This window comes from Octodon degus, unplaced genomic scaffold, assembly GCF_000260255.1.
Source record: "Octodon degus isolate 3935 unplaced genomic scaffold, OctDeg1.0 scaffold00092, whole genome shotgun sequence".
Lineage (NCBI taxonomy): Eukaryota > Metazoa > Chordata > Mammalia > Rodentia > Octodontidae > Octodon > Octodon degus.
Genome location: NW_004524668.1, coordinates 4861197 through 4874851, shown reverse-complemented (window position 1 = coordinate 4874851; position 13655 = coordinate 4861197). Strand labels below are relative to the sequence as shown.

At 37.5% G+C, this 13655-nt stretch overlaps 1 protein-coding gene across 5 annotated transcripts in view; it reads right to left on the bottom strand.

The window, feature by feature from the left end:
* Positions 1–13655, bottom strand: part of Eif4g3 (eukaryotic translation initiation factor 4 gamma 3) — a 400120-nt gene that overhangs the window by 61598 nt on the left and 324867 nt on the right. For all 5 annotated transcript variants that reach the window (XM_004637641.2, XM_023722577.1, XM_023722578.1 and 2 more), the window contains one exon: positions 12299–12496. In XM_004637641.2, the coding sequence (XP_004637698.1) occupies positions 12299–12496 (198 nt within the window). The remainder of the gene's footprint in view (positions 1–12298; positions 12497–13655) is intronic.

Genomic DNA, 13655 nt, shown 5'->3' with positions numbered 1-13655 from the left:
ACAGTGCATTCAAAGGTAGCCTGAACTATCTATAGTGAGATCCTGTCTCAAAAACAACAACAAAAAAGTATTTAGACAACTATAATTTCATAGTAGGTTTATGATTAGTAATTGATTAATTCTGGGGAATAAACCCAAAGAAGAGACTAAACTATATCCCTAATCCTTTTTTGAGACAGTCTGGCTCTGAACTTGAGATCCATATACCTCAGCTTCCTGAACAGCATGTTTCTGGTGTGTGCCAATATGGCTGGATTCGTGTGTGTGTTTTATTATATGGGTTGTTTGAGAGGTAAATTCCTTTCTCAGAGAACATGGGCATCAGCATGAATACTTAGTAAGTCTGCTTGGTAAACTGTATTTACTAAAAAGTATCTAGCTTTTAATTTTACACTGTAGTAAAGTAATGGCGCAGCATTAGTGCAATGAGGCCTGTCCACGTGCAGATTGCTCAGTAATTTTGGATATGAATGTCATCAGTAGCAGACAGTAATTTCTGTCAAGCCACTGGACTTGTACTGCTAATATTTTTGCTAGGGTAAGGACAATTTTTATCTCTCAAATAATTGAATTTCCAGAATTATCAAAGGCTGTCATCTGTTTGGTATCATGACAGTCAAATAGGAAAAGGAAAAAAATGAAGAACAAGCCTTGGCCTTGGTGAGCACCATCATGATTTTCAATGCTGTCTCCAAACATAAAGATGCTACTAGTAACAAATGACCCAGTAGCCATTTTGCTTCAAAATCATGCGTCAGTCTGAGTTAACTATTTAGGACAACTAGTATAATGGAAGCAAATGGTACTTCTGTGCTAACTTTAAAGCACATTTTTATAGGACAGTTCTTTCATTTTGTTTTTTTGAGACAGGGTCTAACTGGGTAGTTCAGACTTGGCTTCAAACTTACAATAATCCCCCTGCTTCAGCCCCCAACTGCTGGGATTACAAGGGTGTACCACCATACCTAGCCCTATAGGATAGTTCTTAAATGTAAACAATGTAAAACAATTGTTCAAACATAACTTTGGAGTGTGCGTGATACAGTATCCTCTATGAGTAACTTTGCCCTGACCTTAGAAAATCACCTGCTAAAACTGTACATGACAAACACTCTGCATACAATGCACAACTGCCAAAATGCATCTCTACTAGATACACCCAAAGAGGTACTCAGTGGTGAGGGGTACTTACAGATTCAAACGGGGCTATCAAAGGGGGGTATAAGTTATGAAGGTTATTGGCAACCAATATTTTCCTCAATACATTTTTGATCTTTTATTAGACAAGCTGCACATTCCTATTTGTTCTATTGACCTTAGCCACTTGCTGATGCCCAAGGTTGACTTGATGTCTGTTTTGGGTGTATCTTTGAGGTGCTGGGGACTCGACCTAGCTATACTGTCATCTCAGTTTTATGTCTCCCCCTCTTTTTTTTGTTTGGTACTGAGATCGAACTCAGGACTTCGTGCTTGCAGACAGGTGCGTGAGCTGCTGAGGTAAAGTCCCAGCCCGTTTCATTTCTGAGATACTCACTATTTGTCTCTTCCTACACTCAATTTTGTCATTATTTTCACATTTTTATTTTAAGCGCTAAAAGTTGCAACACACTAACTTTTTGGATCTACAATAACAGGACATAGATTGCTTAAGGTTAATTACTTCAGTGCTATTCTTCCTAGCTGAGGAATTCAGGCCTGGTACAACAGAGAGGACAGGTAACAAAGTCATCACTAGGCATGAAAGAAACTCTCTGAAGTTGGCAATTCTTCCATTCAAGCTTCTCACTCACTAACAACATAATCTGTGGGCCTGTCACACGCCAGGGACTATTCTAGACATGGAGAACTGTGTAATGAACACAAAAGTTACTGCCTTTGGGAGCCTGTATCTTACAGGACTTTTAAGAAGGAGCTTCTTCAGTTATGATAAATGCTTTGCTGTTTGTAAAGGTCATTCCTAATTGAACTAGTAGGAACAATGGTGTGTCCTAGAGGCATGGTTTACTATCTCCTAGGGTCTCTTTAAGCTTTATGGTTATCTTGGTGGAAGCACAGTGCTATGGAAAGGTACATATGTACATAGCTACAGTATATACAGTGTAGTTTAGGTAAGCCTAATCTACTACAACAATTTCTTCTGTAAGTCTCTTTTAGTAAGTATGCTTACAGGTGCATGCCTGTAATTCCAGCAAGGCTGAAACAAAAAGGATCTCAAGTTCGAGGGAAGTCTGGGCAATTTAGCAATGCCATGTCTCAAAATAAGAAGAGCTAGGGCCTAGAGTGCTTGTTGAGAATGCATGAGTTCTTGAGTTCAATATCTGGTATGGAGAGGAAAAAGAAAAGGCTAGTTTCCATTTGCATATAGTACAAAATAACATAGAGAAACTCAAACGTATTCACTGTCAAAATCTTAACATTTTCCATATATGCTTTAGGGACTGAAGACGTTGGGCAAATGCTCTCCCACTAAGTGATATTTCCCTTAAACAATTAAACATTATAGTAAAGCTCAAAAGCCATGTTTGCTTTTCATAATTTTTTAAAAGTTCAGTTCAATGAATTACAACCAGGAAATCCTATGAATACTGTCATTTAATAGCACCAGAGCAAAAACGAAACACGGACAAACCTCCCAAACCACCTGAAGTTTTTTTCCATAGCAACACCTTCCTGCCTCCTAAAGTTATAAAATCTCCTCGACATTCATCATATCATGTCCTTGTTTTTCTCTGTCTTACAAAAAAAAAAAAAAATACTTATCTAACACCACAGACATGTACATACACATACCATGGGTTTTTTTTTTTTTTTTTCTTTCTTTTCATTTTTGAACTTTATTTTTGTATTTTAGGGAAGGGTCTACAGGGTGTTCAGGTTCTCACTACTAGATCAGACTCAGAGTGATCCACCTGTTTACAGCCTCCCAAGAGCTGGGATTACAGGTGTGCTGCCACCACCACACCCAGTCTCAACTGCTGTCTCCATGCCCCGGGCTGGCACCGCAGGCGGGGCAGGGGGTGGGGAGGAGAAGATGGGATTCCCCAGCCTCTGTGCCTGCTGGCAGGTGCTTTAATCAGCCGAGCTATTTGGCTGGCCCTTCATTTTTGAACTTTAAATAAATTACATAGCATCTTTTGGGCCTGTTTTTTTTCCCTCAAGTTTATTATTCTGCTAAGATTTACCCATATGCACAGAGTTATAGTTCAGGCTCATTGTTCCTTGCATAAGGACAATTTATTGATACATTCTACTACTGAGGGACACTACTTTTAGATTTTTTTAATCATAAAAAATGGTTCAAACATTTTAATATAGTTCCTGATAATTATATCAAGAGGGCCAGGGAGATAGCTCAGTGGTCTAAGTTCCTGCCTGGCAAGCGCAAGGACCTGGGTTCGATCCCTGGTACTGCATGCCATGCTGACCCCACTCCATGCTGGCTGCTGAAACCAGGTGTCATGGTGCACTCCTGTAATCACAGCAGTGGGAGGATCACTACGAGTCTGAACTGCGTAGCGAGACCTGTACTAAATCAATCAATCAATCAATCAATCAATCAATCAATCTTTTAAAAAAAAGAAAAAAGAACTATATCAAGAAGTACGGCCGGGGAGATGGCTCAGTGGAATAAGCGCTTCCCTGGCAAGCGTAAGGGTCTGAGTTCAATCCCTGGTTCCAAAAAAAGAAGTACATGTTGGGGTCAGGGAGATGGCTCAGTAGAATAAATGCTTCCCTGGGAAGCACAAGAGCCTGAGTTCAATCCCCAGTTCCGCAAAAAAAAAAAAAAAAAAAAAAAAAAAGGGAAGGAAAGAGAAATGCATGTAAACTGATTGGGACTGTTCTAATTGCAAATGCTAGTTATAGCAGAAAAGTAACTCTAGTTGAAGTATATAGTGCTAAATTCTTTTCCAAAGTGGTTGCTGCAATGTGGATTCTCACTGGTAGGACTGAGCATTCTTGGTACTTCACATTCATGTCAACTCCTGGCAAATTTAGCAATGTGTTATGTATGGCGTTATTTTGCATCTTGTCGGTTAATTTTCACACATTTGTCAAATTAGCTGGCTAAATCCTTTTGTGAAGTGTTTGTATCTCGTACATTGAAAAAGCCCCTGAGTTTTAAAAATTGATCTTTAGTTGTTTTCTTAAAATCATTTGCTATACATCTGTTATTGGATTTTTGTGTTGTAATTATCTGATACTGTAGTTTACATTTTTTACTTTTTAAAAAAATATCTGCTGCTGAACAATATTTCTTTGTTTCGGTGCTAAGGACTAGACCCAGGGCTTGTGTGCGCTGAGCACCTGCTTTACCATGCAAGCAGCTCCTGAGCTCCTAATTTTAATGGAACACAATTCACAAAGTTAATTAATTTTGGTTTTGAGGATTGAACCCAGGACCTCCTACGTGCAAGGTAAGCACTCTACCACTGAATTACACCTTCACCCCTTCACTTTATTTTGAGACAGAGTCTTGTTAAATTGCCCAGGTTTACCTTGAATTTGCAACCCTTCTGCCTCTGCCCTCTTACTACCTGGGATTACAGGTATACACCACTGTACCTGGCTCCAATTTACCAACTTTTGTTTGTAATATTTTGTGTCCTAGTTAAGAAATCTTAGACAATTTATTACTGTTTTTAATATTTTTCCCACTACCAGTAGCTTTACTATCACTAGCCTAAAAGTATCCTTTTAAATACCTAAAAACAAAATATTCACTCTTCAGGATTGTACAGTTTTGAAAAATTCTGTGGCTTGAGTGGGGCATGATAGCACATGGCTGTAATTCCAGCACTCAAAAGGCTGAGGCAGGAGGATCATTGCAAGTGTGAGGCCAGCCTGGACTCTACAGAGTTCAGAAACCCTGTCTCAAAAAGAAAACAACAACAAGAACAACAACAACAAAAAACCTGTGACTTTAATGTACCAGTAGTTATAAAACATTTCTCAGCCATTCTTTTTAGTTATGATTTTTTTTTTTTAATTCAATCACCTCTGATACTGAGACCCCCAATCTAAAGCAAACTTAGATTGACTTACTGTCGTCCCTACTGGGATCCCTGTCTTCTACTCTCCCTTTGACTTGGTGTCTGTACTTCATTCATGTTTAACAAAATCAAACCCAGGGACCGCTCTTCTAGTTCACAGGTCTATGTAGTTATGTCAGGCATACTATTAAAGCCCATCCATTTAATTTTTAAGTTTATCATAAAAGTCAGTTGTAGCATTTCTACTTCTTTCTTAAACTTTCTAGTTGTTGGTTGAATTTTATAATCTTGTCTTTATAACCTTGCACACAAGCATATATATAGATATACATTTAAAATCTTTGTCTGACACAGTCAGTATCTGCGACATATTTCTAGCTCATTTTCATTGCAGCTATTTTTTTTTTCTCTTGTATGCATGATCATTTCTAGCTGTATGCAATATATTTGAAATAAAAACTCAGAAGCTCCAGTGGCTCAATCAGTTAGTACACAGTACTTATATAAAATTTAAAAAATCATTAAAGAAATATCAAGATTAGTATTACTATGTCTCTAAAAAGATTTCTGCTGGTTTCTTGCATGTACCTATGGGGAACTATGTCAAATCTCATGACCCAAACTCAAGGATTGAGATGATCTGATCTTCAACTCTAGTCCTTAAGAAAATAGGTCATAACTGGCTCACCCATTTCCTAAATGTTCTGTTCTTTGGATCCCACTTAAAAAAAAAAAGGATTTATTAGAGCTTTTCTACTATAATGTTTAGTGAGAACTAATCTCAACTTGTGGGCCCCCTCCAGAAAATTTACAAAACTCAAGTGTTTCACAACTTAGCTGCTTCTTCCCAGGGAAGTTTCATCAAATGTTTCATTCTTTTCTTGGATCTCTATCTTTTCTATGATTTTAGCCTTAGTATTCTTTCTGACACATGCCAGATTTAAAAAAATATTGCAACTAGCTTTTTCAATTGTCCCTTATAGGAGGGTGATCTGAATTACCTAACTTGACATTACCAAAAGCCAAAATTAGTTCCCCTGCGTAGTTTCTTTAATCTCATTTCTTTCTTGCATTATCTCAAAATTTGATGTTTAATATTTGCAATTTGTATAATTTTATTACATATACAGACAGATATATATATATATATATATATATCAAGTTAGTCTTATTTGTATATTATTTTTATTTTGCAGTACTGTGAATCAAACCCAGGGATTTTTGATCCTCCTGTCTGTACCTCTTAAAAAGGAGTGCTGGGGGGCTGGTGAGATGACTCAGTGGTCTAAAGCACCTACTTAGAACAAGCTAAGCTAAGCAAAAGCACAGAGACCGTGGTTCAATCCCCAGCACCACATGCCAGCCAGCCCCGCCCCCTGGTGGGCTGAACTGGCCACACACACACAAAATAAATAAATAAATAAATAAATTTATTTATTTTCTTTTTAAATTTTTTTTTAAATTTTATTTATTTATGTGTGTGTATATGTGTGTGTGTGTGGCCAGCTCAGCCCACCAGGGGGTGGGGCGGGCTGGCATGTGGTGCTGGGGAATTGAACCGCGGTCCCTTTGCTTTGCTAAGCTTATTTTTTTTTAAGTAGGTGCTTTAGACCACTGAGCCATCTCTCCAGCCCCAATAAATAAATTAAATAAATAAATAAATAAAAAATAAAAAGGAGTGCTGGGATTACAGGCGTGCACTACCACACACAGATCTTTGCACTTTTTTGATTCTGCCTCTTAAAACACAAAAATATACAGGTGAAATGCAGTTTATTATATTGCTGCTGTCCCATGAGAAGGCCTTTTGGTTTTTTTGGCCCGCTCAGGATGCCTTAAGTGCAGGTCTGGTAAGGCATGAGGATCTGGGGATTGAACCTCAGCATCCTGAGCCTGACTGCTTTGCTCAAGCAGGCACTTAAACAACTGCACTAATGGGTAGGCCCCTGCTGCTGTCCCATTAGATGTTCCATCTAATAGTTCACTGCCAAATCCCAGGTCAGGCAGATTTATCCTTATGTTTACCTCTAAGAATTTAGTTTTTTAAATCCTATTTTTAGGATTTTCGCTTTTTTTCCCCTTGCAGTACTGGGAATTGAATCCAAGGTGTTCACACTGATCTGCATCCCTGGTTCTGTATTGCGAGACAGGCTTTTAACTACACTGCCCAGACTAGGCTCCAATTGATAGTTCTCCTGCCTCAATCTCCTAGGGTGCTGAGATTACAGGCAAGTGCCACTGTATCCAGTTTTTCTGGAATCCTGAGGCTGACTCATGCAGATACATTTAGCATTACTTTATTAAGTTGTCATTTCTTTTCTTTTGGGTGAGGTATTAGGGGTCAACCCCAGGGCTCAAACTCTGAGCTAAGCTAACATTCTCAGTACTTTGTATTTTGGGACAGGGTCTAGATAAATTGCCGAGGCAGGATTTAAACTTGGGATCCTCAAGCCTTAGCCTCCCTCAGTTCTGGGATTACAAGTATGTGTCACAGTGCCTGATTTTTCATTAATTTAAAATGGTACTTGTATTAACTATATATTATAAGTTAATTATATAAATATAACTAAATATATTATTATTTATATATTATTATTCAGATTCACTAATCAAAACAATTATAGTATACTTACTATCCTCTTTAGGGCATATTCCTTTTTATTTTTTGTTTTATTTTTGGTTCTACAGACCTAATCCAGGGCAAGTGTTTTACTACTGAACTATATCCTCAGACCTCCTATATTTCAATTATTCCTGATTACTGACAATTAGGACCAAAATACAAGTAAATGTTCTCATTCTGTGATTTCTAGAGAACAGGTAGGAACTTCTCTGAGGTCTATATGAAGCAGGGCAGCCGCAGGGGGCAGGGTAAGAGCCTCCTCAATGCTGCTGCACAAGGTGGCTGTACCTATCTGTGCCAACTTAAAATTAAAATGACTTCATTTCTTCCAGTCTAGTAGAAGTGAACTGTGCAGAATTGTGGCTTATTTTACTTTCCTTAACACATAAGGATAAATATCTTTTGTTAAAGTTTATAGGTAAATGGACTTTCATTCTTATGGATTGTTCATTTCTTTACTAACCTTTACTTTTCTTCCTCCATTACTGATTTGCTTTTTCATCCTGTTTACTAGTGGATCCTAAGATTATGTCATTTTATAGGCATTCGTAACATTCTTTAAGGCTGTGGCTTTATCTTTTTATATCAAAAGATACTGTAAACCAATGGTACATTTTTCCCCCCAATGGCACATTTTAACATTTGAAATTAATACTTTTTTCTTTGGCAGACTGTTAATTTTGTACCTTGCTGAAGAAATCTTTGTCTACTCAAAGGCTTGTAAGAGTATCCAGAAGGTCTGGGGAGATGGCTCAGTGGAATAAGCGCTTCCCTGGCAAGTGCAAGGGCCTGAGTTCAATCCCTAGTTCTGCCAAAAAAAAAAAAAAAAGAGAGTATCCAGAGTTTTCTTTTCTTTCTTTTTTTTTGCTCCGAATGCTCTCAGGGGTGGTTCGGCTGGCCGGGGTGTTGTGGGGATCGAACTACAGCAACCTGAGGCTGACAGCTTTGTGGAAGCAGCCACATAAAGAACTGAGCTAAGGCCAGGCCCCCTCTCAAAGAGTTTTCTTTTCAAAAGTTTAGTTTTTCACATTTAGATTATAACCATGATTATTCATGTTTGTATTTGGCTTCTACTAGAAAGCTCTGACTTTATCCCACTGCTACCATTTTACTTTAGGCTTCTAGTAAATGAAAGGAAATCAGTTACGAGGTTAGATCTCAAGACGGTGATCACCACTAAAGAAGAGTAGAGTGCAGCTGTACCTACTGACCGAGGCGGAAGGGACGTTCATGTCAGGACCTGTACACTTACATGTTCGTGTGCACAAGCCACAGTGGTGTGCTGAGCTATTAAACTATCAAATTCAATAACTTAAAATCAGCCCTGAGCAGAGTCCTTAAAAATTTGGCAAGTGCAAAAAATGACGACTTTTTCTTTTTCCAGATAGCAGGTATGTCATACTTTTAAAAAAGTAAAATATGTTCTCTTTAATGTGTAACCTTCAGGAACTTATGTTCAAGAAATAAAAGCTACCAAATGTAAGGATAAATAGACATTTACTGCAATAATTTTGGCTGCAAAACAAAACTAAATCTACAAAAGACAGTGGGGGGTTTGAATAAACATGGTTCATGCATATTATGAAATATCTGACAAGTGAAAAAAGTATGAGTCAAATGTATCTGTAATAGCCTAAAGGGAATGCCCAGTACACTGTTAGAAAAAGTAAACTGAAAAAATATTTATGCGCTATAATGCAATTCAAGCAAAACTAAAAATATCTCTTTGTATGTGTATATTTATGTTTTCAAGTAATTTTATGCATACAGAGAATATTATAGACGGTAAAGCCATTCATACAGATAGTCGTATAGGGAAAGTGCAATCAGCTAGTGCTGTAACTGAAGAATCCTAACATCTGCTATGCCATCTTTATATCTCTACACTGATTTATTCAAGTAGGTTATTTTATAATCTAAAATAATCAAACACATTTTTAAAATCTCATAAGTGTTATCTATAATCTTTTCCTATTCCAATCTAGTTTTTCTTTTCCTAGACCTTTTTAAAGGTCATTTTCATCAGCAGCACTCCTTTGTTAAAATACATGAAAAGCTATTTACTCCTACAGGATAAAGTAAAAAGTAAGGAAGAAGCAGTGTCTCTGTTACCTTTCTCTTGTTGCCTGGACAAAATACCCAACATCCTCAACTAAGGAAGGAAAGGTTTATGCAGCTCCCAGTTAGTGGAGGTTTCAGTCCATACTTGGCTGGCTCTGAGACATGGTGGCACAGGGCAGAGGGCAGCCACTCATGGTGATGGAAAACAGCAAAGGGAGGAGCTAAGGAAGGAGCAGCAGCTGTGGCTGCACAGTGAGCAAGACTCTTTCCCCTCCTTACATTTGTATGCAGAGTACCTGCTCCAGGGCAAGTGTAGCACTCAGCCATAATCCCTGCACTGTATCATGAATTAATCACAAACTCTAGAAGCCGCCACAATGACTGCATGAGGCTTGGAGGGGATACCTAGACACAAACCGAAACAGGAACTAAAGTGTTAATTAGAGGATATAGGTTGTAGTCCTCATTTTAATTAGTGAGTAGAAAAAGTGATGGTTGCCACTATGAAAAATAAGGGTCATGAGACAGAGAATCATTTTGCTTTTACAAAACCATGGTATCTGATGAAGCAGTATGATAAGTGACTACATTAATCCCAGATTTGGATTCTGGCACTGCCACTTAGTTATGTGTACTAAACAGATTATCCTGTCTCAGTTTCTGAGTCAATGAAATGGAAGCAATGAAAACCAACCTCCCAGGGTTCTAAAAACCATTAATACTATTACATGTAAAATGCTTAATCATATTGCAACCTTACAGGTGCTAGAAAAATCGATTTTATTATCATAATCATACTCATTTTTTGGTTTCATTTTATTTTTTGGGTACCAGGAATCTAAGTCAGGGTCTTGGGCTTGCCAGGCACACTCTGTGCCACCAAGGTACATTGCCAGGCCCCATAATCATGCTTATTGTTCAGCCACCCATTTCACCATCTTTATAATCTAGACCTGGGTGGTTTCCCATTGCCTACATACTTTTTATTTATTTATGGTTTGCTATACACCAAATAATGAGCTAAATATTTAATGTGGTAAAATTCATTTAATTTTACCTTCTAAACACCATAAATTATATGAATCAAACTTATTTTATTGATTAAAATCTGAGGTTTGAAGATATTAGTAACTATTCTCATTAATTTGTTTAATTTATTTTGGTGCTGGGGTTTCAAAGCCAGATTAATAACTTCTCAGGTTATAATATCAGTAAGTGTAATGGAAGAAATTTGCAACTTAAATTTTACAGTAGCTGTGCACTGTCAGAGTCCAACACCAGTCTCTGCAAGCATATGTCATGCTGAAGTACTCTTCTTTCTCTGAGCTTGGTTCCTTATTCCTTAGGATCAATTCAAATTCTCTTTGTTCCATAAAAGTCATTCGCACCAAAAGTGATTTTATTTCTCCAATTTATTTCTTTGTGCATAAGTATACTGCTACAGTAGAAAATATCATCTGTGATTTTTGTCCCCCTTACAAATGTTATTTTTTGTCAGAATGGATTTTGAGCTCCATGTAGCTTTTCCAAGTCCCAACAGATATATCTACCTTTGATAAAGGTATTCAAAAATACAGGCAAACTGACAATTTTGCTTTTGTTTTTTGAGACAGGGTCTTGCTACATAGTCCACGCTGCTCTTGCACTCATGGCAATCCTCTTGCCTTAGCCTCCCAAGTACTGGCATTACAGGTGTGTACCTCTACCCCTGGCTAGGATGACAAAAGTTTACACTTCCTTATTTCTAAGATGCAAAGGCAGCACGACAGTGGATTGTGATAATTAAGAAAAACCTCAAAAGTTGATTTCAGACACAAATACCTTGGAAACAGAAATAGGAACAGAAAACACAGGTGGTACATGGTAGTTTTACAACTGCAGAATAGAGTTCAATGAACAATAATCAGAAGTTGTTTAGTTTCCTAATCTGCTTTGTCCTAGATTTGACAGGCTGTGGAGATTAACAGTGTGGACAATGTAAAGACAGAGAAATCTAATTGTTCCTAAGAGATGAAATTATCAGGTTTTGTTGTTGTTGTTTTGTTTTTGGCGGTACCAGGGATTGAACTCAGGATCCTGCGCTTGCTATCTCCCCAGCCCAAAATTATCAGTTTTGAACCTTGACAAAAAGACAAAAATCTTTTCATATAGGCTAGGACTAGCACCAACAGGTTGTTTAAAATCAAATTTAGTTAAATGCAAAAGGAAGCATTTAGTTTATTTTGATGATACTCCAGGAAAATTTGGTTACTTGTGACAATAATTTCATATTACTTATTAATTTTAGTTTCACTGCATTGCTGGGGACTAAACCCAGGGCCGTGTGCATGCCAGGCTAGTGCTCTACCACTGAGCTGCATCTTCAGGGCCACAAAATTAACTTAAATCTTAACCTTACTCACACTGGATGGAACCATCTCATGTGCCTTTCCTGACTAGTATATTAGAGAATACATTTCTAAAAAGCACAATTTTTTAATTCAATGAAGATATTTTATTAATAAATGCTAAAAATATATTCTCCCCTTTACATTGCCCCAATAACACTTCTGGGAAGAATGTGTAGTGAGGGGAGAATATACCTCTTGGAGATTTCTGGTTTTACGCCTTCCTTTCTTCTTACCGTTACTAAACATCGACACATGTTTGCGTAAGCCACAGAGAAACTGGGTTCATCAATAGCCTTCTCAAAGACCAGGTCAATGACTCCTTTCAGCCGCTCCTCTGTGTCAACGGTAAGTCCTGCCACTTGCTTCATCAGTTGGTTGAACATCTGTGGTGTCAATTTATTTAAGATACTTCGAACTTTTCTAAAAAGTTCCTAGCAAGATCACAAAAAAAAGTTATTAAAGTATGACAATATAGTAATTTCTGGAAAGATTTTTAAAATATAATTTATACGAAGTTTAACATGTCAAATTAATCAGGATTGTGAACTATTTAGAAAACTAAATCCATTGACTTTAACTATTAATCAAACATTCTACCCTTTTTGACTATTGATAAAGGATTCTAAGAACTAAGTACATTCATAGTCCACTGGCAGGAATGCACCCCCCATACCACCTCCCAAACTACACTGCCCAGACCAGGTTTCACTATTCAGTTCAGGCTGGTTTTGAACTCACTACGTAACCCAGGCTGATCTTAAATGGCAATCCTCCTCCCTCTGTCTCCCAAGTGCTAGGATTACAGGTGTGTGCCAGCACACCCACCTAAGTATGTCATTGAATACATTTCTTTTTTTGGTGCCAAGGATTGAACCTAAGGCTTTTGGTACGTGAGCATGGTGCTCTTACAATGAGATTTTTTTGAAGGCCAATGTGACAATGTGTCTCAGAAGCTATGAAAATGGTCATGTCCTCTGAGTCAGTAATTATAGTTTTAGAAACATTCATATTTAAGGATAGATAAAATGATTTTCAGTAAAATAACCTGTATTGTAATGTTTCACAGGAAATAACTTCAGTCAGAGGTGGGCTGTGTTTAAGGCTAGCCTGAACTACATAGTGAGATCCTGTCTCAAAACCAAACCATGCTGGACATGGTGGTGCACACTTGTAATCCCAGCACTCAGGAGGCTGAGACAGGAGTATTGCTGCAAATCTGAGATCAGCCTGAACTATAAAGTTGGACTTGTGTCAGTTATAAAATAAGGCCATCTATAACTCTACTTAACTTTAAAATATTAAATAGATACTTTTCCCTAAGATTAGAAACAAAGGAAAAACATCTGTTCTTACCGTTCCTATTTAATATAACAGGTGTCAACCAGCAATAAGGCAAAGAAAAAGAAAATAAAACTATATATTCACAGAGGTACAATTACTGTTAAGTCAGTTTTCTGCACACTGATCTACACATTTCACATAACTGAAATAAAATTACCAGTGGGGCTTTAAAAAGATCAAGTGTATTTTATAATTTAGAATAAAAAATTTAGAAGAGCCTGGGCAATTGGAGGCAGGAGGAAGAAGACA